The following is a 22,494-nucleotide window of genomic DNA, read 5'->3' on the forward strand; positions in this document are numbered from 1 at the left end:
GGCTCCGCTCTTCGATTCCCAGTCCGGACACAGGCCCGGGCTGTGGGCGTCGCGTCCCCAGTAGGGGCGTGCACGAGGCAGCCAAGCGATGATTCTCTCTCATCACTGATGTTTCTATTTCTCTCTCCCTCTCCTTTATTCTCTGAAATCAATAAAAAAATATCTTTAAAAAAAATGATATGCACATGCACACAGATGTTTCAAATTAAATATAGTTTCATTTTAAACTTCTCCTTGGGGGGAAAAAAAAGAGATTTGCTCCTGAGTAGACTCACCTCCGTGTTCTAGAAAGACTCGGACGCATCTTTCCTTCCCTCTGGCTGCTGAGAAGTGGAGCAGGGTCCAGCCATTCGCATCCCGGCCATTCGGCGAATAGCCTTGTTCTAGCATCTTCCGGACGGTGTGGACATCCCCGGCGGCCACCGCGGCCTGGATCTGCAACTCTTCCTGGAGCTCAGGGTTCCTCCGACAGTGGTGGTGTAACATCCTAGCGGAGTCCACTGCTTACAAAGGATGCATTAGGTCACAGGGGTCAGCCTTTAAGGGGAGGCAGAGAACATGGCGTTTAGGATTCTGGGCTCCTGACAGAGGGGCCATGAAATGTTACGGAATTTCCCTTGGCTAAATCGCGTGCGCCTCAGTGATGCCAGTTCATAATGAACCAAATCTGTTATGACCAAGACATTCAGTGATTTCTGTAGGATGATGAAAGATGGCACAAAGAAAGCCGCCCGGCCGGCATGGCTCAGTGGTTGAGTGTTGACCTATGAACCAGGTCACGGTTCGATTCCCAGTCAGGGCACAGGCCCGAGTAGTGGGCTCGATCCCCAGGAGGGGGCGTGCAGGAGGCAGCCGATCCAGGATTCTCTCTCATCACTGATGTTTCCATCTCTCTCCCCCTCTCTCTTCCTCTCTGAGATCAATAAAAATGTATTTAAAGACATACAGAAACTTAAACTAACATTCTTTTAGAAGCCACTCCATCTGGGCTAATTTTCAGGAATAGATTAGACACATCTCCTAGTAGGCTTCCATTTCTAAAAATAAAAAAAAATTATGGGATAAAGTTCTTTAAAGACATTTTGGTCTGTTATGTAGGTTAGACATCTTGGGATGATCTTGTTACCAATAATAAGTTATCGTGTAAAACTTATTATAGCCCTGGCCGGTGTGGCTCAGTTGGTTGAGCGTCATCCCATGCACCAAAGGGTTGCAGGTTCGATTCCCGGTCAGGGCACCAGAAAAACAACAACTTCTCATTATAGATTGTACAAAGGTAAACTTAAGCCTAACTTAGGCCACATCATCACAGCCTAAGAGCATAATCAAATATCCTATGCTATTTTATACATGGAAAATGGTGTTACAAACTATTTTTTTAAATATATATTTTTATTGATTTCAGAGAGGAAGGGAGAGGGAGAGAGAGATTGAAACATCCATGATGAAAGAGAATCATTGATTGGCTGCCTCCTGCACAACCCCTACTTGGGATCGAGCCCACAACACGGGCATGTGCCCTGATTAGAATCAAACCTGGGACCCTTTTGTCCGCAGGCTGACGCTCTATCCACTGAGCCAAATCAGGGCGGTTATAACAAACTCTTAAGTATCACTACTAAGTAACGTCATTTAAAAATATCGGACTACTTCTACGGAGAGCTATTTCCTCAGAAAAATTAGGAAATGAGAAATTTCAAGACGATCTGTTTTCTTAATAAACATGATTTCCTCCCCATCTCTTCACTTAATTATTTTTCAACTGACACTAAAGTCAAGTCTCTCTAGTTTTAGAAAATGTAAAACCAGGAATCCTGTTCAAATAGGTTTTTGCCTACTATTAGCGTTTTTTGTTGTTGATGTTGTTGTTTTGTTAATCCTCACCCTGGGATCTTTTTTTTCCCAATTGATTTTCAGAGAGTGGAAGGGAGGAGGGAAGGGGAGAGAGAGAGAGAGAGAGCAAAACATTGATGTGAGAGAGACACATTGACTGGTTGCCTCCCACATGCGCACAGACTGGGGCCGGGAATCGAACTCGAGACCCTTTTGGCGCGTAGGCTGACGCTCTCACGACTGAGCCACATCGGCCAGGGCTACGATTACGGTTTTAAGATGTTGAAGACCCTCGGAAAGAATGAATGGGAGCTATGGACGGGTCAAAGCAACCATCTTTAACAGATTCTTTTTTTAATGGGATGATCTACCTTGGCCCTCGAATGAGGGCTACTCTGCAAGAAAAAAGGTCAAACACCATCAAACGAAAGCTGGGTTTTCTTGTAGCGAGTGCTGTGTTGAGTTTTCCATGAGCTGATTGGAGGGAGAGGAGTCAAAGCTAAAGGGGTTCCCCCCAACCAAAGTACGGGTGACCGGGAACCTCGAGTCGCTTACCTTCCGGAAGAAAGTCCCTTCTCCTGGGAGGGGGCCGCCTAGTAAGCATTGTGCACATACAGCATCGTGGGGCGGGTCTCAGAGAGCGTCCGGATGACGGATCAGCTTCCTTTACCTAAAAACAAATAACAACCGTGGGGAAAGTCCGAAAGATGACAGAGGATCACAGCGGCCCGCGGCGTCTACCATTCGATGGACTTACGCTTCAGCACCTTACGGAGCAGAGACAGAGGTCAGGCCAAGTCTCGCGAGAAAATGACCTTGAGACCTCCATTCATCTCCTCCCTGGTACAAAATCACTTATTTTTCAGGATTTTTTTTTTCCCCCAAAGAGGCAGGGTGTTTTTGGAAAAAGAATAAAGAAAATAATAAATCACACATTTGCTCTATTCAGAATATATTTTCAGACTTGCCTAATTTGAATTACTTTAAAAAAATCCTCAAGCCGAAACCGGTTTGGCTCAGTGGATAGAGCATCAGCCTGCGGACTGAAGGGTCCCAGGTTCGATTCCGGTCAAGGGCATGTACCTGGGTTGCGGGCACATCCCCAGTAGGAGATGTGCAGGAGGCAGCTGATCGATGTTTCTCTCTCATCGATGTTTCTAACTCTCTATTTCTCTCCCTTCCTCTCTGTAAAAAATCAATAAAATATATTTAAAAAAAAATCCTCAATCAAGGATATGTTTTATTAATTTTAGAGAGAGAGAGAGAGGAAGAGAGAGAGAGAAACATCAATGTGAGAGAGAAACATGGTTCAGTTGCCTCCCATTTGGCTCTGACTGGGGATTGAACCCACAACCTAGGTACATGCCGTGACCAGAAATCAAACCCGTAACCCTTCGATGCACAAGAGAAAGCTCCAATCAACTGAGGCACCCGGCTGGGCAATTTTTGTTGTTGTTGTTAATCCTCACCTGAGGGTATTTTTTCCTCCATTGATTTTCAGAGAGAGTGGAAGGGAGGGGGAAAGACGAGAGAGAGAGAGAGAGAGAGAGAGAGAGAGAGAGAGTGAGAGAGAGAGAGAGAGAGAAATATAGATGCAATAGAGACACATGGATTGGCTGCCTCCCACACTCGCCCCAACTGGGACCAGGGATCGAGCCTGCCACTGAGGTATGTGCCCTGGACCGGAACAGAACCTGGGACCCTTCAGTCCTTGGGGCTACCCTCTAACCACTGAGCCAAACTGGCCAGGGCCTGAATGACTTTTTAACGGACACCGTTAGTCACTTGTTTTTCCCCAAACAGGACTAAGAAAGATGAGAAAATGTGTGCACTCAATACAGCAGGTGGCCAGAGCCAAAACGGAATCCGTGACAAGGAAAAGGAGATCATGACTTTAAATGCTGGTTCCTCATACGTCCAAAAGGCAGCACGTGAGTCACTGTGAGGCTGTCATTCCTTTATGCACACACCCAAGTGAGTAAAAGATTAACAACAGTCTTGCCAGCTTCCTTATATGAACTCTGAAAAAATTCCCTCTGCAACTCAAAGAAAAGGGATCTTGCCTGGCGGGTGTGGCTCCGTGGTTGAGCATCGACCTATGAACCAGGAGGTCACAGTTCCATTCCCGGTCAGGGCACAGGCCCGGGTTTCGGGCTCCATCCCCAGTAGGGGGTGTGCAGGAGGCAGCCGATCCGTGATTCTCATCATGGATGTTTCTCTCTCTCTCTCTCTGTCCTCCCTTCTTCTCTGAAATCAATGAAAATATATTAAAAAAGGAAAAAAAAAGAAAAGGCTTTGTGTTAAAAGATGAAGTACCTAAATGGTTCCTCTCAACAAGAAAGAGACACGAACAACAATAACTTGTGATAACCCGAATGGGCACCTTCCATCAGAGAAGCGAAGGCCTCCTGAGCGCGCCCGCCGGGAACTGGGCCCGCTATCAGGCCCGGCCACGCCTGTGACCCCGGGTAGCACTCGCTTAGACAGTTCTGCCTACTTAACAGGAACCACGTGATTCTGGAAGTGGCCCATCACTTTCCCCTTTTCTGACAATACCAACCACTATCAATAATAACCGTAGGCTTAAACCCCAAAAGCACTCTGTACATGCAGGGATCTTCCCAGGAGTAACACATGGACTCACATCCCATGCACACACGGACACATACCATGCACACATGGACTCACACCCCATGCACACACGGACACACACACAATGCACAAACGGATACACATACCATGCACACACAGACTCACATACCACGCACACACGGACACACACACCATGCACACATGGACTCACATACCATACACACACACCATGCACACACGGACACATACCATGCACACACGGACTCACACCCCATACACACAATGCACACACAGATATACATACCATGCACACATGGACCCACATACCACGCACACATGGACACACACCATGCACACACGGACTCACATGCCATACACGAACACCATGCACACACGGGCACACATCCCATGCACACATGGACACACATCCCATGCACACACAGACTCACATCCCATGCACACACACACCATGCTCACACGGACTCACACATAATGCACAAACGGATACACATACCATGCACACACAGACTCACATACCACGCACACACGGACACACACCCCATGCACACATGGACTCACATACCATACACACACACCATGCACACACGGACACATACCATGCACACATGGACTCCCACACCATGCACACATGGACACACACAATGCACACATGGATACACATACCATGCACACACAGACACACATCCCATGCACACACACACTATGCACACACGGACACACATCCCATGCACACATGGACACACATACCATGCACACACAGACTCACATCCCATGCACACACGGACACACACACCATGCACACATGATCCCTGGCAGCTGCAGCCCTTAAATTATGAAGGACGGCGACTTATTACCAAAGGTCCTCACAGTCCAAAGCATCAAACAATGAATTTGATCTGGGTGCTGTTTTGTGGGGCCTTGCCCTTAGCAGAGCCCAGCTATGCACATGTATACAAATGAGGAAAACATAGAGACGATTGAACTTAAAGGGCAAAGGTGCCCATTGCAAACCGCAGAGGAAGTCCAGAGGTGAGAATGAAAAAAAAAAGTCTATTTCCTCTAAGGAGCGCAGGTCTGAAAATCTGACAGCTCATGGAAATCACCCATCGCATAAGGGAACACGGCCCGGGAGGCAAGTGTGTAAATAAGTAAATGTACAACGTGAATTGTTTTAAATCAATGATGACTCAGAATGACTAAAACTCTGAAGGTGCAATCTTCAGAAATTCCATTTCAGGTTTTACAGTTAGAAAAAAAGCCAAAAAAGCATACCAACAAGGAAGACTTTAGAATTATATACCAAATGAGCCACTTCCCTGATGTATCTTATTATTTTTTAAAATATATTTGTATTGATTTTAGAGAGGAAAGGAGAGGGAGAGAGAGAAACATCAATGATGAGAATCATTGATCAGCTGCCTCCTGCACGCCCCCTACTGGGGATCGAGCCTGTAACCCGGGCATGTGCCCTGACCGGGAATCGAACCATGACCTCCTGGTTTATAGGTCGACAGAACCACTGAGCCACACCGGCTGGGCCTGATGTATCTTTTTATAATATTTTGTTGCCCAATGTTAATACTATGTTTAAATTTGATGAATGCATCTTCTCTACTCTATATGGGGCCAAAAGATAACAATATAGGCCTCCAAACTTTTATGCTATTGACATTATTAAGAAAACTAAATATTTAGAAAAATATATGTTACCCATCTTAGCCCGGCCTGGGTGTAAGCTCAAGTGGTTGAAGTGTCCCGACCTATGACCCAAGAGGTCATGGTTTGATTCTCGGTCAGACACATGCCCGGGTAGCAGGCTGGATCGCATTCCAACGTGGGGTGTGCAGGAGGCAGCTAATCAATGATTCTCTCTGATCACTGATGTTTCTCTCTCTCTCTCTCCCCTCCTCTCTGAAATCAATAAAAATATATTAAAAAAAATAAATACAGAAATAAATGTTACCATCTAATTTCCACATGGACGGCCAAGTAAACTTCATTAAAGTTAAAATCAAAACGTCTTTCTTCATATAATTAAGAAAAAGTCTCTATCCATACAATGGAGTGCAGGAAATGAAAAAACGAAACGTATTTCAGACCTGCCTAAAGTTACATAACGGGCACCCAATTGGCCCACATGTCCCCAGTTCCCGTCGGCACACACGATTAGTCACTAATGGCTCTTTGCGTGCGGTTTTCACTGAAAAGTCCACACATTTTCTGATTAAGGGACACAAATCAGAGCTGCGCTTTCAGATTTCACACAAGCTGGAAACAAGATAACAGCTTGCTACTCAAAAAAAAAAAAAAAAGTAAGCATTTCTTTGCAGAGTAAACCGAGATCCAGGCTGCTAAGGAAATAAAATCAGCAACTCCAAGAATATGGCCTCTGAGGAAACACACACACACAAAAACCAAGCCACCAACGGCTCGCAAGTCCTAACAGAGAAGACGGGCACAGAAATACTACCAAGTCCAACATGGCCGAGATGTGTGTGGATGCGTTCTGCTGATGTGATCAAAAGACTGGAACCCCTAATCGAGTAGGAGTGTGATGTTAGTATCTCACTCAACATCGCATAGCGTTTATGTTCCCAAACAAGCAAGGTGTGTTCACATCTCCACCCCACTCCTGGGCCTCCATATAACACAAAGATTCATTTATTCATTTTCATTCCTCCCCTGAGAATATTTTTTCCATTCATTTTGAGAGAGACGGAAAGGGAGGGAGGAAGAGGGGGGGAGAGAAAGAGAGAGAGAGACATCAATGTGAGAGAGAATGATGGATCGGCTGCCTCCTGCACGGCCCCTACTGGGGGTCGAGCCCGAAATCCGGGCACGTGCCCTGACCGAGAATCGAACCCGTGACCTCCTGGTTCCTAGTTCAAAAACAAAAGAATATGCAAACCCTCAGAGCCCCTTAAAGGATCTCTAGCTAGGTCTTGGCAATTGGAAGAATCAAGAAAGACATTCCTTTTGGTGGAAGGCAGAAAGTCTAGATCAGGGGTGGGCAAACTTTTTGACTCGAGGGCCACAATGGGTTCTTAAACTGGACCGGAGGGCCGGAACAAAAGCATGGATGGAGTGTTTGTGTGAACTAATATAAATTCAAAGTAAACATCATTACATAAAAGGGTACGGTCTTTTTTTTTTTAGTTTTATTCATTTCAAACGGGCTGGATCCGGCCCACGGGCTGTAGTTTGCCCACGGCTGCTCTAGATGCTCAACCACGAAGCCACACCAGCCTGGCTAGAATTAGGTCTAAAGCGGGGGAAAAAATATTTAACAGGGAAGACCTGAATAGAAAACACATCATTCATTTTTACCTTAATTGGCTCAGTGGATAGAGCGTAGGCGGTTTGGCTCAGTGGATAGAGGGTTCGATTCGGGTCAAGGGCATGTACCTGGGTTGCGGGCACATCCCCCGTGGGAGATGTGCAGGAGGCAGCTGGTCGATGTTTCTCTCCCATCGATGTTTCTAACTGTCTATCTCTCTCCCTTCCTCTCTGTAAAAAATCAATAAAATATATTTAAAAACAAAAACAAAACAAAAAAAAAACATACTTCAAATATTTTCAGAAGTCCTCATTATTAGACATCTCTCTGGTGATTCGCACACTGAAATAATCAAAACGGCCTTGAACTTCACAGACTTCCGCCTGGCTTTCACTGAAACGAAGCGGACCCTATGTACACTCAGAAAGGCTGCCCTAAACGTTCACACGGGACAGTCCCTGGTAGACACTGACTCGAAATCCCATTCTGCAGCGAGCACTCCCCCGTGGGGTCTGCCTCCAGGTCTCAAGAACATGCAAACCAGGCCAGGGCTGGTGTGGCCCAGTGGCTAGAGAGTGTCGGCCTGTGGACTGAAGGGTCCCGGGTTCGATTCCGGTCAAGGGCGTGTACCTTGGTTGTGGGCTTGATCACGGGCCCTGCTCGGGGCAACCAATCGATGTGTCTCTCTCGTATCGATGTTTCTCTCTCCCCATCCCTTCTGTTCTCTTTAAAAACCAATGGGAAAATATCCTCGGGTGAGGATTAACAACAACAACAACAACAACAACAACAAAAGGGTATGGAAACCCTCAGAGCCCCTTAGAAGTATCTCTAGCTATGTCTTGGCAGTGGGGAGACTCAAGACAGACATCCCTTTCTTTTTGCGGAAGGCAGCGAGTCCAGTGGAACGGAGTAAATCAAAGATTTCCTGAGGACTTCTGCTATTTTAATTGCTTCGCGGCACCTACAACTCCCTGAGCAGTCTTGAGATATTAAAATTACTCTGAGATTAACAAGCCACTTTAGATTCCCGTGACTGGATGTTAGAAGAGTCATTCACTTGGCTAATTTCTGAATTGACGCTTGTCTGATTTCCCTGGTCACACCCCCTTCTTTAGGAACTACACGAATGTCCTAAACATTTAAGAGGCGCCAACAAAATCCAGCAGCACAAATGTGACGCCTGAATTAGATGCTTACATTTCTTTCCTTTTTTTTCTTCTCTTTTTTTGTTTTGTTTTGTTAATCCTCCAAGGATAAATATCCGAGGATATTTTTCTATTGATTTTTAGAGAGCGTGGAAGGGAGAGGGAGAGACAGAGAAACATTGATGTGAGAGAGACGCATCCATTGGTTGCCTCCCGCAGGCACCCCGACAAAGGCCGGGGATTGAGCCTGCAACACAGGTAAGTGCCCTTCACTGGAATCAAACCCGGGACCCTTCAGTCCTTAGGCCGACACTCTGTCCACTGGGCCAAACCGGCCAGGGCTAGATGCTTACACCTCAATCTAACAAATTACCCGTGAGGGTTTTGAATGGAGAAATCTCATTTACGAAGAGGGCAAAGAGAAAGCCAAAACATTCCTTTGTTTTAAAATTCTTGAATATCAAATGATAGCGAGCTAGTATGGAAAGTTTTATGAGTTCTAGAAAACCGGAGGTGTAACCAGTATTATTTTTACCTTTTTATAACAGTTTCAGAGCTCATCTACACATGTCCCACAGAAACACAAAGAAGCCTGAATCGTTCCCGATACATCAGACCTTCAGGGGCGCATTTTGCTTTCCTACAATCTACGCCGTTAAGGTACACCGACTCCCTTTTTACTAGGGAAAAACTCACATTATTTTCCAAAACTCATACATTTCCAGCCATCACCTTCCTCGACCAAACCCTGGTGGGTTAGGGAACGCCGGGGATTTTTATTCTGGTGGAGCTAGAAGGACGGCGATAGGAAGGAATCGGGGGGAAGCAGAAAACTGCGGTTTAATTAAAAAAAAAAAAAAAAAGAGCCATTCAGAATGAACAAGCAATCGAGGAAAATTCCTAGGAGAGGGAGGGGTGGGGGAGGGCTACAGAAAACTCTCTGAATCTCAGAGCAAGGAAAATGGTACCAGTGGTACCGTCACCAAAAGATAATGCAACACACAGAAACACCAGCCAGAGAGAAAGGGTGGGACAGACTCTGAGGGAGTGGAAAAGTTATGAAAATGCCCAGGAGCAGGACAAAAAGAGCAGCGTTTCTGGGTTTGTTTGTTTTTTGTGTTTTTTTGCGGTGAAAAGGGGGAGGGGGGTTCAGGAACCAGTTGCACCCCCCGAGGGAACCACCCTGAAACCAGAGCTATTGCCTAATGAGACAGGAGCCCGGAGATCAACAATGGGGGAGGGCAGGGGCCGGGCTGGCTGGTTACCTGCAACGGAGGATGCTACAGCTAGAAGCTCTCGGCTACTTCCCAGGTGGGTGGGCAGGCCTCTCTTGCTTTCCAGGCTCCGGGAGCCAAACACCAAACCTGGAAATCAGAAACCAGGGAGAGAGGTGAGGCGCGGTGCCCCAGGGGCCAGGAGCAGGGAGGGGGGGGCTTGGAGGAAGGGGAGCAGAGAAAGAGAGAGAGAGAGAGGGGTTGGTTCAGGGCAGGTAGGAAGATGCAGTGATTTTTTTCCCCCTCCCTCCCTCCCAGCCGCCCCCTTCGCTTCAAGGGAAGGTAACTGACTTTACCTGTCTCCTCAGCTGCTGCGGCGCTTCCTCCTCTCAGCCTCCTCCACACTCACCAACTTCTCCATTGAAGAAATGCCTCGGGCAGGGCCGGACACGGGGGTTCCGGAGCCTCCTCCGAGCCTCCCGGCCCCAGCCCGGCGAGCATCCACAGACGCTAGGCGGCGGTCCCGGCCGCGGGGCAGCCTCGGGGCAGGGGTGCAGGGAGGAAGTCCCGGCTCGGGGACGGGCGGGAAGGGGGGGGGGGGTCCCGGTCTGAAGGCTCCGAGCAGAGGGGCTGCCGCGGTCCGGGCCGGAGGCTCCCAGCTCCGAGGCGAGGACACGGGAGCTGTCGGGGCAGCGAGGTCTCGGCTTGGGTAGGGTCCTCGGTACCAGCCGCGGGGGCACCAGGCGGGGGGCTTTCAGGATGCACTTTGCACTGGGCCACCCCCGCCCCCTCCCTCCAGCACTTTGGGGTCACTGGGATGGGACCAAGCCTTCAGCAGCCAATCAGCGGCCGCCCTGGAGCCAGAGCCCGGAGCCGTAAACCAAGTCCGGGGTGGGTGGGGCTGGCGGGAGGAGGCGACTTGATTGGCTGGTCGCTTCCTCCTCTCCTCCTCATCCCTAGCGGCACCACCCCTTCGCCTGCCGTAAAGCCGACTGCGCATTCGCGACAGTCGGAGGAGGCGTGGCCATCGAAGCTGGGACTCGTCTGCGATTGGCTGCACTCACTCACCCCCCTCTAGGCTTCCCCGCTGTGGCTTCCAAAGCCCGCCCCTAGCGGAGGGACTCGAAGCGGTTGCTAGGAGACACTGCACGCCGAATAGCGCTTCTACGCATGCGGGAGGCGGGGCCCGCTCGGACGGTCTGTGCATTACGGTGGCCCGGAGGGGGCCGGCGGGCGCTGGCATGGCGGAGGCGGAGGGTCCCTGACAGGTAAACTGAGCTCGGCGGCGGGGGAGCCGTGTGTGTGGCCGACCGAGAGGCTGGCCCGAGGGTTGAAGGTTGGGGAGGCGGGAGTCCCCGGGGCGCCTTGTCCCACCGCCCCAGTGCCGGGTCCTGGGCTGGTCTCCATCCCTTGGGCCGCGGTAGCTGGAGGCTGAGCAGACCTCGCCCTGCGCGGAAGAGGGGACCTGTCTTTGTAATGATGGTGACGCTTCAAGGGCTTTTCCCCCCCAGGATACGGATCCCTGTGAAGGAAGGGGGAAGGAACGTGTGATGGACGCGTTTGCAAGCATGCATTCATTTAGCAGGTGGCCGGGCACCGTCCTAGGCGTTAGAGAAACAATAGTGAACAACCTACTTGTGTTCGCTTGACCCTTGGAGTTTGCTCTTTATTTTTTCTGTGAATTCTCACACGAGGATATTTTTTTTTTCTTTCCATTGATTTAGAGAGAGTGACATGGATGTGAGAGAGACACATCAAATGGTCACCTCCCTTATGCGCGTCCCCCCCCCCCCCCCAGGCCAATAGAGCCCTAAACCCAGGTGCAAGCCCTGGGCCGGAATCGAACCCGGGACCCTTTGGCCCGAAGGCCGGCGCTCTAGCCACTGAGCCGAACCGGCCAGGCCGAGTGTTGGGAGGTTTTTTGAGCACCGGTTCATTCTTCTCCAAGTAATAATCTGTTCAAATTTTCTATTTCTTCATGACCCAGTCTTGGTAGGTTATGTGTTTTCAGGATTTTATTTCTTCTAAGTTGTCTAGTTTGTTGCATAGAAATGTATATTCAAGCTTTTAAAACGAAAGGAAAGGCGGGAGAGCTTTCTAGGCAGAGGGAACAGCGTGTTAGCAAGAGCCAGAGTCAGGAGGGAACCTTTCACGTGGACTATTCAATAAAGGAGGATCAGCTTCCTCCTACTTGAGCTGCATAAAGGTTTTCACCGTAGAGGGCCTGTAGTTCCTCAAATCACTGAGCATCTGGTACTCTGCTGCGGTGGGGTAGGTAACCTTATTTTTTCAATAATTGAAAATCAAATCTTGGCCCAACTGGTGTGGCTCAGTGATTGAGCTTCGACCTATGAGCCAGGAGGTCGCGGTTCGATTTCTGGTCATGGGCACATGCCCGGGTTGCGGGCTCCATCCCCAGTGGGGGGCGTGCAGGAGGCAGCCGATGCATGATCCTCTCTCATCATTGATGTTTCTCTCTCTCTCTCCCGCTCCCTTCCTCTCTGAAATCAATAAAAAAAATTTTTAAAAAATCAAATCTTACTGTGTGCACAGAATTTAGAATTCAGTTCAGTAAAATCTGGGTCGTGCTGCTGGCAGGGGTGGGAGGAGGCAGGAAAGGGGAATGAATGAGGAAACCTTTCATTCTGAAGCAGCACTTAAAACGTAGAACCCTATTTTACCCACTAAGGGTAGAAAAGTCTTCTTTCTAGACGTTTTCCATTAAAACACAAAACAAAACTGTAGCATTGCATGATATAATATCAGCCTCATGTGGTCAGATTCCTTATCAGTAAAATCAAGTAGATTGGTCAATGCTCATTGAAGTTTAGTCCCCTGGCCAGTTCTTGGCACCCCCTCACCCCCCACTCACTGAATCAGATCTGCCTTAACCACATCATTTGAAGTCTTTTGTCTATGACTTAATTATCAGGCTAAAAAAAAAAAAAAAAGACCTGTAGCAGAGTTCTACAGAGGAGAGTTTATAATAAGTGGGCAATTTACAAAAGTGCGGCAGGTATTAAATATTCTCAGTGCTTCAATGGGAACCTGGAAACTTGTTAGAAATAAAAATGATTGGGCCCCAGCCCGGAACTACTGTGTCTGAAACCCCTGGGGAAAGGCCCACCCGCCCCCCCCCCCCTTCCTAGGGATTCTGAGACCCGTGAAACTTGAGCTCCATTGTTTTAAGAAAATGAGCCCCTGGGGCTAGGAACAGCCGGGCACCTGCACCTGCTCTAGGCCCCCCAAGGTAAGTAGAAGGAGCAGTTCCGGAAGCTTGAAAGCGTTGCCTTCCTTTCTCCCTCCCTCTCCCCTCCCTCACACCCCCCCCCCATCTCCTGTTGGAGCCTGTTGGGGTGGGGAGAAAGGTGACCAGCTTTGACGGCCCTGGTGTTCGGCCCTGGTGATTGGCCCTGGTGATCGACCCTGGTGATCGGCAGGGATGTCGGGAACTTCTGTGCTTTGGGTGTCTAGGCCTTCTCAGTGCTTAACCGCCCTCACGAGCCTCCCCTAACCTTGGCCCTGATACCCAGGCCTCCCTCACCTCCCTCAACTTTCTGTAGAGTCTAACCAGACTCATTTTATTTATTTATTTTTTAAGTAATATTTTTGTTGATTTCAGAGAGGAAGGGGGAAAGAGAGAGAGAGAGAGAGAGAGAGAGAGAGAGAGAGAAACATCAATGATGAGAGAGAATCATGAATTGGCTGCCCCCTGCACGCCCCCCCTACTTGGGGTCAAGCCTGCCACCCGGGCATGTGCCCTGACTGGGAATCGAACCGTGACCTCCTGGTTCCTAGGTCCACGCTCAACCGCTGACCCACACCGGCCGGGCTGGAGCACTAGAATATACTTTTAAAGTGTTTTATTTTTCCTATTGTAGGTTCTATGGAAGAAACACCTTAGAGATTCGTCGCATTTCCAAGGTTCCTATTTACCGTTTGGAATGGTCCCACTTCCTGTCTGGAAGACAGATGTGGGCAGTCGAAATGAAGGATATCTGGGAAGTTTTGGACCAGTTATATAAGAAGGTACTTGTGGGAGCCACACTGGAGAACGACACCCGGGATTACATCTGCTGTCTCCGCCCAGCGTTTCCAGATCACAGTGGCTCTGGGACCGCCTCCTCCCAGCGCGCAGTCACCCTCGGTGACCAGGGCAAGTGGCAGCCGCCCCCTGTCCATCCGCCCACCGTTCCTGTGGCGCCTGCGCCAGGGAAGAGAGGTGCCCGAGATTTAACGCTCCTTCGGCTGACGGTGATCCGGGTGATGGTGACCAGGATACTGACCGTGGAGACGGAGTTCCGAGCAAAGGAGAAGTACAGAGAGATCATTACAGTTCTTTTAAAGTCATCGGACCTTGATTCCCAATTGGTAAGCCATTTGTTGTCTATTTTTAGAGATCTAGATTTAAAAAAAAGGAAGTTTTAAAAGCATTCAACAGTAGTAGGTAAATTTATTTATTTTCCCACAGATCTGCATGTTCCAGGACTCGGATAAGTTATTGTCTCACGTGGCTGCCAAATGCCTCCGCGTGGCCTCTGTATTCCAGTTGAGGGAAAAGGTAAGTCCTCAGCTCACGTTATGATCCTTTCCAGGTTCTTTAAAATCGCTCTTTGGCACCCAGTTTCTCCCTTCCAAGAGTTGCATCCATAACATGATTGCTAACCTGATGACCTGACTTGCATTAAGCATTCGAGTCTTCGGTACGCGGTGGCTCATTACAAATTAGACTCTTAACCTGAAGGGGGGTTCGAGTCAGTGAGTCCAGAACTTAAGATTCTCAAAGGAGAAGGTGGGTTGCCTTCCGCCCCTCCAAGGAAGGGGTGAGGAACCCCTGCTGGAGATCAACCAAGACCGTCCTCCACGGGTTTACTCTAAGTCAGCGGTTCTCAACCTGCGGGTCGCGACCCCTTTGGGGGTCGAACGACCCTTTCACAGGGGTCGCCTAAGACCATCGGAAAACACATATGTAATTACATATTGTTTTTGTGACGAATCACTATGCTTTAATTTTGTTCAATTTATAACAATGAAATTGGGGGTCACCACAACATGAGGAACTGTATGAAAGGGTCGCGGCATCAGGAAGGTTGAGAACCACTGCTCTAAGTAAATCCTAAGGGCAGTCTCAGCAAAATGAAGAAAAGAATAAAGGCATCAGATTTTTCTCTTATCTCTGAATTCGTTACCAAACAAACCTCAGCACCTACTGACTTTCAGCTGTAAATGCTTGCTCCTTTCTGAAAATGACTTTTTTTTTTCCTGAATACAAAAAGGCAGGTATTTGCATTAGAAAATTTGGAGAAATGAGAAAACGTATAAAGAACAAAATAAAATGTACACCTTTCACCACCTGGAGAGAACCACTGCTGATATTTTCATGTTCCCTTTTGATCCTTTATACCTATGACATATTGAATTTTTTGGCTTAAAGAATATTAGGATATTTGTGTCCTATTTTTTCCTGTTTTTTTTTTTTTTGTGTGTGTGTGTCCTATTTTTAACAAATATTATCATACTTTCTTAAAACTTTGTTGCATAGAGTCGTATTGTGTGTAATAGGTGATTTGTAATTGTAAGGACAATATTAATATATATAAAAGCCCAATATGCAAATTTTCCCTGCGGAAGTTCAACCAGGAGACCAACTGGGAGACGGATCGCTTGCTATGACATGCACTGACCACCAGGGGGCGGCATGGAATGAAGGGAGGCCCTGGCCTCCCGGCAGCTGGAAGGCCCTCACCGGCCAGGCCTAGGGGCTCTACCCATGCATGACTTTCGTGCACCGGGCCTCTAGTTATATTATAACTTACCACTTTTTAAAATTTTCTGTCTTGTAGATAACATTAAGTAATTCCTGGATTGCTTTTTGCCAAAAAAATCTTTCTGAACACTCTGAAAGTGATAAGGTAGTATACTGCCTCTGGACTCTTACTGCTGTAATAAAAGAAATCTTTAAAGATACATGTTCACAAAAATCAGGTACGAATTATACTCCCCCGTAAACGACTGTCATTATCTTGCTCCCGAGGGGAATTACATTTATAACAAAGAGTAAAACTTATTTTACAACATCTGATCTGTTTTCACGTGTGAAAAATTAAAGAATCTCACCCCATATTTTTTGATTGAGGGTACCTTTTTAAAAATATATATTTTTTTATTGATTTCAGATAGGAAGGGAGAGGAAGAGAGAGAGAAACGTCAATGAGGAGAGAGAATCATGGATCGGCTGCCTCCTGCACACCCCCTACTGGGGATCAGGCCTGGAACTTGGACATGTGTCTTGACTGGGAATCAAACTGTGACCTCCTGGTTCATAGATCGATGCTCAACCACTGAGCCACACCGGCCGGAGAAGGATACCTTAAAAAAAAAATTAAAAGCTTTTTCATTGTTATTAAAAATTAAAATAGTCTGGTGCTATGGTTACTTGTAAAGTGGACTTTAACCTTAGTTATTAAGGTTAGTCTGTGTATCTTCGTGTGTTCATGGTAGAGGTAAAGCAAGCCCATTTGTTCATCGTGTAAAGTGATAACATTTCTAGAAATTGAATTGTAAAAGTGTGTTTTAAGGAGGCTTTGTCTTTCCTGTTGTTCATAGTTATCTTTTTTACACTTGCAGAACTCCTACAGCAGCTCCTGACTCCTTTGGACGCTCCCTTTGAAGTCTTTTACAACTCCTTCTTTTCTCAGCATCTTGACGGCCCCCCGGGCACCTGTCACTTAGCAAACACCTTGCTGGGCGCCCTGGAGCTGCTTGAACTCCTCATCGCTTCCAGGACCCACCGGGACCTGCATTTCACCTGCCAGAGGATTTTATTTTTGAAACCGTCCTGTGTGCTGGACGTCATCACCTGGCCCGTGCAGGCTTTCGTCAAAAGGAAGTTCGTCATATTCCTCAAAAAGTGCCTTCTCCGGAAAGCGGGTGAAGACCTCTGTCGCGGGGCTGTCGCCGCCCTGGCGCCACCGGATCGGCATTTGGAGGGGGACATGGCGGCTGTAGCCGATGCTGTTTTGCACGCTGTGGATTTGGGCTTGTTGAGGACGTTGTCTGTCCGCGGAAAGCCTTCCTGCTTTGCAGGCGGCGAGGTTCAGCCTGGATGTGAGCGGCCCCCTGGTCCAGATCACGTGATCCTTAGAGCCGCGAGCTTGCTTGTCATTAAATCCTTAGAAATCAAGTTTCAAAAGTGTGCTTCAGCCAAGGAAATGAGAGGTAATTCTTCTGACTCCTTTTTTAATATATATATTGATTTCAGAGAAGAAGGGAGATGAAGAGGGAGAGAGAAACATCAGTGATGAGAGAGAATCATGGATCAGCTGCCTCCTGCACTCACGCCGCCTACTGGGAATGGAGCCCGCAATCCAGGCATGTGCCCCGACGGGGAATTGAACCGTGACCTCCTGGTTCATAGGTCGACTCTCAACCACTGAGCCACACCAGCTGGTCTCCTAACTCCTTTTGTATGTGAAGTAATGGGTAATTACTTACTGAAGTAATACTATTCACAATTATCAAATCTCAGAACTAGAAGTCTACTAGTTTAAGCTACATGTAATCCTAGTAATAATTTATCAGATATTCTTTAAAAAAATTAGAATTACCTTTAGGAACATCAGCATTTTGTGGGCTAAGCTGAATTTGTATAATTAATGACTAAGTTTTTTAAAAAGTAGGTGTGGTTAAGTCAGTGCAAAGTAGGTGATGTAAGTTAACTGATATATGGGTATTTGTAGCATTTTCTTGTTCTCCTTTATAAAACTGACATATCTACTCATGTAGATTATTGATAATTATGAGTAGAATGGAAATTAATCTGTGAAAAGTTATATCGATGAAGAAATTGTTGCATGTAATTTCCAGGATGTAGAGTCCGAAGACAGCCATGTAAAGTATGATATTCAGTGTAGGTGTTGGGAAGACATGTCCTCCTTTTCATTTGAGAAAAATGAAGAGCAAACATCTCTGAACAAGCAGCGTATAGTGTTAGTGAAAGGTTTGGCTTGTAAGCAGTGACTTCCCGAATTGCTTTGGACATCAGCTCTACTGGTATATTAGATATAATTGTGTGCAGTTATAATTTACAGCACTAGGTGGCATATGTTGCATAACTCAGAGTTCTAAATTGCACTTCAAATTTCCCAAACCCGTTTGAGTTTTGTGCTTAATAGTAGTACTTTCTTTTAATGCTTCAAATAACCAAAAACAAGTTTGTTATTTTGAAAGCAAAATTCGTTTTGTTTCCTTGCATTGTTGCCACTAGTAACAGCTATGGCATTCAAAGATTTCTGTTGTCTGCTGCCCATTCATTCATTTATGTGCTTTTAGCAAGAATTCATGAACAGTCTGACTGTTCATTTGAACGGTATTCTATTGATCGGTCACTTTTCTTTTCTGAAGCTCAATTCCCTAACTTGCAGACATTTTGAGTGTGATATATCTACTAATGTAAATTATTGGTAACAATATATACATATATATTTAATGTCTTCTTTGGAAAAAATATTTTTTATTGATTTCAGAGAGGCAGGGAGAGGGAGAGAGAGAGAAACATCGATGATAAGAGAGAATCATGGATTGGCTGCCTCCTTCCCGCCCCCTACTGGGGATTGCTGAGCCATGCCGCCTGGGCCATGATAATGCCTTTTAAAGTACTCCAGACGCTGTCATTATGTGTATACCTAGGCACGCTGTGAATGTATTTGTAAACCGTTGCCCACACTTTGAAATGTTCATGTCTTGAAGGTGATTTGCAGAGGTACATGTCTGAGCTACTGACCTTCCTAAAGCCTCACCTCCAGCCGTCCGTGCAGGCGCACAACCCGTGCGAGTGGCTGTCTAGGGTCTTCATAGAGCAAGACGACGACATGCTGGAGGCTGCGAGAGCATCCATGGGCATCTACCTCAAGCTCACCAGGTCGGTATATTGTCAACTCATTGCACTCGCTCCGTGCCAGGAAAGCAGAGAACATTTCTAATACTGTGCTGGCCCTATTGTTTACTTTCCATCATTAGGAGGAAAAAAAAAATCCCTAACAATCTTGTGGTTTCCTTGTGAGAGCCAGTTCCTTCCTTTAACTCTGCCCTGCATGAAAACGAGATTACATGTTAGTTCTCGTTAGAAGATGTGGTTGGCGAGGCAACCTAGGTTAGCACAGCTAGCCTGGGCTTAGCCAATGGAAGCACTGGTTTAGTCTCCATCTCTGTGCTGCCTGGGTCTAAATCTTAATCTCACTGATTTGGTTAAGAGCTCTTCCTTCGAAGACTAACTTTTCTATGTGGAGCTTCTATAAGGTGATGCTTGCCTTTGTAAAGGTGAATAGAAACTTGTAAGTCATCGAAGGAGCTGCTATTCTGAGTTTTCATGTTCTTTCTTTTTTTAGTATTTATTAATTGGTTGGGAAAGTTTTCATTTTTATACCCAGTTGAACTGGGGCTGATGCCATCCTGAGGCAGCGCTGTGAAATGGATTATGAAGTCATGTTACTGATGACATTGTATACTGATCCTATTTCTGCTTTATTGAAACAGCTGGGCTGAGGTAATACCTTCTTGTGGCACATCTCTGTAATTGGTTAGGAAGCTAGTAACTGATGACCTTGTCCACTAGTTCTGCTTCTGCTGTATTTATTTTTAAATATATATTTTTTGTTCATTTCAGAGAGGAAGAGAGAGGGAGAGAGAGAAAGAAACATCAATGATGAGAGAGAATCATGGATCGGCTGCCTCCTGCACACCCCTTACTGGGGATCGAGCCAACAACCCAGGCATGTGCCCTGACTGGGAATCGAACTGGCGACCCCTTGGTACATGGGTCGACGTTCAACCACTGAGCCACACCGGCGGGTTCATTATCTCTCTTCTCTGTCTCACACCTCTGAATTCATCCTTAGGCAGGGCCACTAGCAATGTCGGACTTGCCTTCCAGTTATAAATAATCTTTAACAACTCCAGCACAAGTCACAGGGGAGAGCAGATTGGTCAGTCTGGGTCACATGTTCATCGGGATCAGGAGAGGGTAAAGGAAGGGAGGACAATAGGGTCCAGCTCCACCTTACCCACCTTACCACATGGGATTAGGAGTTATGGGTGGGAATGAAGAAGACTGATATCAAAGGATGGAAGACGGTACTTGTTGTCGGGCAGACAAAAACTAGAACTACCAAAGTCAGTGGATTTTGTTTATTTTATTGAGTCGGGTTAATATAGAGTTTGTGGAGAAAGAGTTTGGCTTGAATTTTTTCTTTTAAAAAAATAGTGCATGGATTACACTGTAATCTGGGAGGTGAATTATTGCATGTGAATTATGCCTACCAAAACTTATTTTTGTAAAAGGTCATTAATCTGGGGGTCTCCATTATCTTTATTTTCAGAGAATATGAAGCTGCTCAAAACTTGGCCCAAGAAAAAGAAACGTGGAGCCAGCACACGCACGAAAACGGCTATAACCCGCACTGCATTTTTTTATTCTTTTTAAAAAATATAGGATTTGATTCGACAGTTCTCCTCGACTTTTTGATTTCATCCGAAACCTGCTTCCTGGAATATTTTGTCCGCTACTTAAAATTACTGCCCAAAGACTGGGATGCATTTTCCACCATTTGCAAGTACTTTGATGTAACCAAATGTACCGATAGCAGAAATACTTGTGGTCGCGTCGCCTCACTTGTCCAAGACACAAGCAGCAACCACACAGAATCCAGGCCGCTGGCTGCCCTTGGCAGTCACAGGAGCGCGCAGGCCTGTGTCTCCTGGGCGGCGGGGGCTTCCCCTGAACCCCCGAACCAGGTCGTGATCACCCGGGAGAGCCACGCCCCGCCCCGGGCTGGCGGTCGGGCGTCCCCGCCAGCCGCTCGGGCGTCCCCGCCAGCCGCTCGGAGCCTGGTCGATTACGACACCTCCGATGATTCCGAAGTGGAACCCCCAGACCTGTGCTCAGCAAACAGTAAGCAGACATCTGCACACCAAGAAGCCACGGAGAACATTCAGGTCACAGTGGGAACAGGGAGGGGTAAGAAAGAACTGAGCTCGGAGCTTCAGTCGGGGCCTGCGGTTCCGAAAGAACCCGATGCTCCTTTCTCTGTGGATTGGGACGAAGCCCCAAGGAACGTTGTCTATGAAGTGGGAACGTCTTACCGAACAGTGAAGTGTTTCCAAGAGCTGCAAGCTGCCATTTCCCGTTTGCAGAAGAAAAACCTTTTCCCCTATAACCCTACCGCCCTTTTGAGGTTGTTAAAACAGATCGAGGCAATTTGTCATAAAAGTACGAACCCTCTGTGAAACGGTGGCATTTTCTTTCCAGGAACTGTTTGTTTGGCCAGAATGAGGTGCTAGTAAAAGAGAAAACCTCTGAAGCGTTTTCTAAATGAAGGCTTTTTTGGCCGATTAGAAGCAGCCTGGTGACTTACAAAGATGTAGCGAGCCCAGCCTGCTCGTGTGGACGTATGAACCAGGAGGTCGCGGTTCCATTCCCAGTCGGGGCACATGCCCACCTTGCAGGCTCGATCCCCAGTAGGGGGCGTGCAGGAGGCAGCAGATCAGTGATCCTCTCCCATCATTGATGTTTCTCTCGCTCTCTCCCTCTTCCTCCCTCTGGTACATGGCCATAAAGGTAGCTCTATCCTAAATGGAGAGAATGTAGATAAACATTGCCTGGTTTTGTCTTTTCTACAAATGGAACCCAGGCATATGTGTTCTTTGGTGTCTGGCTTCGTCAACATTATTTGGAAGCGTGTTCTAAATTATCTTTTTAAATAATGGTACGTCGCTGCATTTCCACGATTAAACCTCTCCGCATTGTCGCCTGCCCTCCCCGTGTGCTGGGATGGTGACACTGACAAACAGGCTGTTTGTCAGACTCAAACAGGTTATGCAGGGCCTTGTGCAACGGGCCCCAACCTGCTGCTCTCACCCTCGGTTCTCCCCCACCCATGTCTGAGCAGCGTCACCTTGATTTTCTTACATATATATTCCTTCATCACGCCCCATCTTCCACGTTGGATCTGGGAAGCCTCCCTCATCTATTTGGTTAATTCTCACCCGAGGATATTTTTCCGTTGATTTTTAGAAAGAGTGGAAGAGAGGGGGAGAGACAGAGAGAGAAACATCGATGTGAGAGAGAGAGAGACACACACACATCGACTGGTTGCCTCCTGCACTCGCACTGACCAAGGTCAGGGATTGAGCCTGCGAGTGAGGTATATGCCCTTGGCTGGAATCGAACCCGGGATCCTTCAGTCCGTGGGCCAATGCTCTATCCACTGAGCCAAACCGACTGTGGCCTCCCCCGTCTGTTTTGAACCATTAAATCGTACTCACTGTGTGCTCTTTCCTGTATTGTAGCATTTGACACATCGTTCGACATTATATTTTAGTCATGCTGTTTGCCAAGCTCTTTCCATTGTCC

The 22,494-nt window shown here is 47.2% G+C and overlaps 2 protein-coding genes across 6 annotated transcripts in view; one reads left to right on the plus strand and one right to left on the minus strand.

Moving 5' to 3' along the window:
• ASB7 (ankyrin repeat and SOCS box containing 7) overlaps nt 1-10,931 on the minus strand; it is a 33,049-nt gene extending 22,118 nt beyond the window's left edge. The window contains exons 1-4 of one of the 2 annotated variants that reach the window (XM_006103964.3): nt 10,442-10,931; nt 10,137-10,235; nt 2,389-2,503; nt 276-500 (exon numbers count right to left, since the gene is read on the minus strand). In XM_006103964.3, the coding sequence (XP_006104026.1) occupies nt 276-500; nt 2,389-2,446 (283 nt within the window). In that variant the 5' untranslated portion in view covers nt 2,447-2,503; nt 10,137-10,235; nt 10,442-10,931. Of the gene's footprint in view, nt 1-275; nt 538-2,388; nt 2,504-10,136; nt 10,236-10,441 lie in introns of both variants that reach the window. The other variant, XM_014446340.2, reaches the window with a different exon arrangement.
• Nucleotides 10,932-11,306: 375 nt separating this feature from the next.
• Nucleotides 11,307-21,438, plus strand: LINS1 (lines homolog 1). Of its 4 annotated transcripts, XM_023745233.1 has the most exons (8): nt 11,313-11,353; nt 12,097-12,356; nt 13,967-14,456; nt 14,557-14,646; nt 15,929-16,070; nt 16,713-17,303; nt 18,834-19,005; nt 20,462-21,438. In XM_023745233.1, exons 3-8 carry the CDS (start codon nt 14,058-14,060, stop codon nt 21,366-21,368), a joined length of 2,301 nt encoding a protein of 766 aa, XP_023601001.1. In that variant the 5' UTR covers nt 11,313-11,353; nt 12,097-12,356; nt 13,967-14,057; the 3' UTR covers nt 21,369-21,438. The 4 variants fall into 4 exon arrangements, with proteins under 4 accessions (XP_006104027.1, XP_023601001.1, XP_023601003.1 ...); XM_006103965.3 differs by lacking the exon at nt 12,097-12,356 and having other exon boundaries at nt 11,307-11,353; XM_023745235.1 differs by lacking the exons at nt 11,313-11,353; nt 12,097-12,356 and adding an exon at nt 13,318-13,335.
• Nucleotides 21,439-22,494: the final 1,056 nt, after the last annotated feature.

Source organism: Myotis lucifugus, unplaced genomic scaffold, assembly GCF_000147115.1.
Source record: "Myotis lucifugus unplaced genomic scaffold, Myoluc2.0 scaffold_525, whole genome shotgun sequence".
NCBI lineage: Eukaryota > Metazoa > Chordata > Mammalia > Chiroptera > Vespertilionidae > Myotis > Myotis lucifugus.

Coding starts and splice junctions, on each gene's coding strand:
- LINS1 (XM_006103965.3), top strand. CDS start 14,058: ATGTGGGCAGTCGAAATGAAGGATATCTGGGAAGTTTTGGACCAGTTA. Junction 17,304..18,833: donor TTCAGCCAAGGAAATGAGAG/GTAATTCTTCTG, acceptor CATGTCTTGAAG/GTGATTTGCAGAGGTACATG. Junction 19,006..20,461: donor ATCTACCTCAAGCTCACCAG/GTCGGTATATTG, acceptor CTTTATTTTCAG/AGAATATGAAGCTGCTCAAA.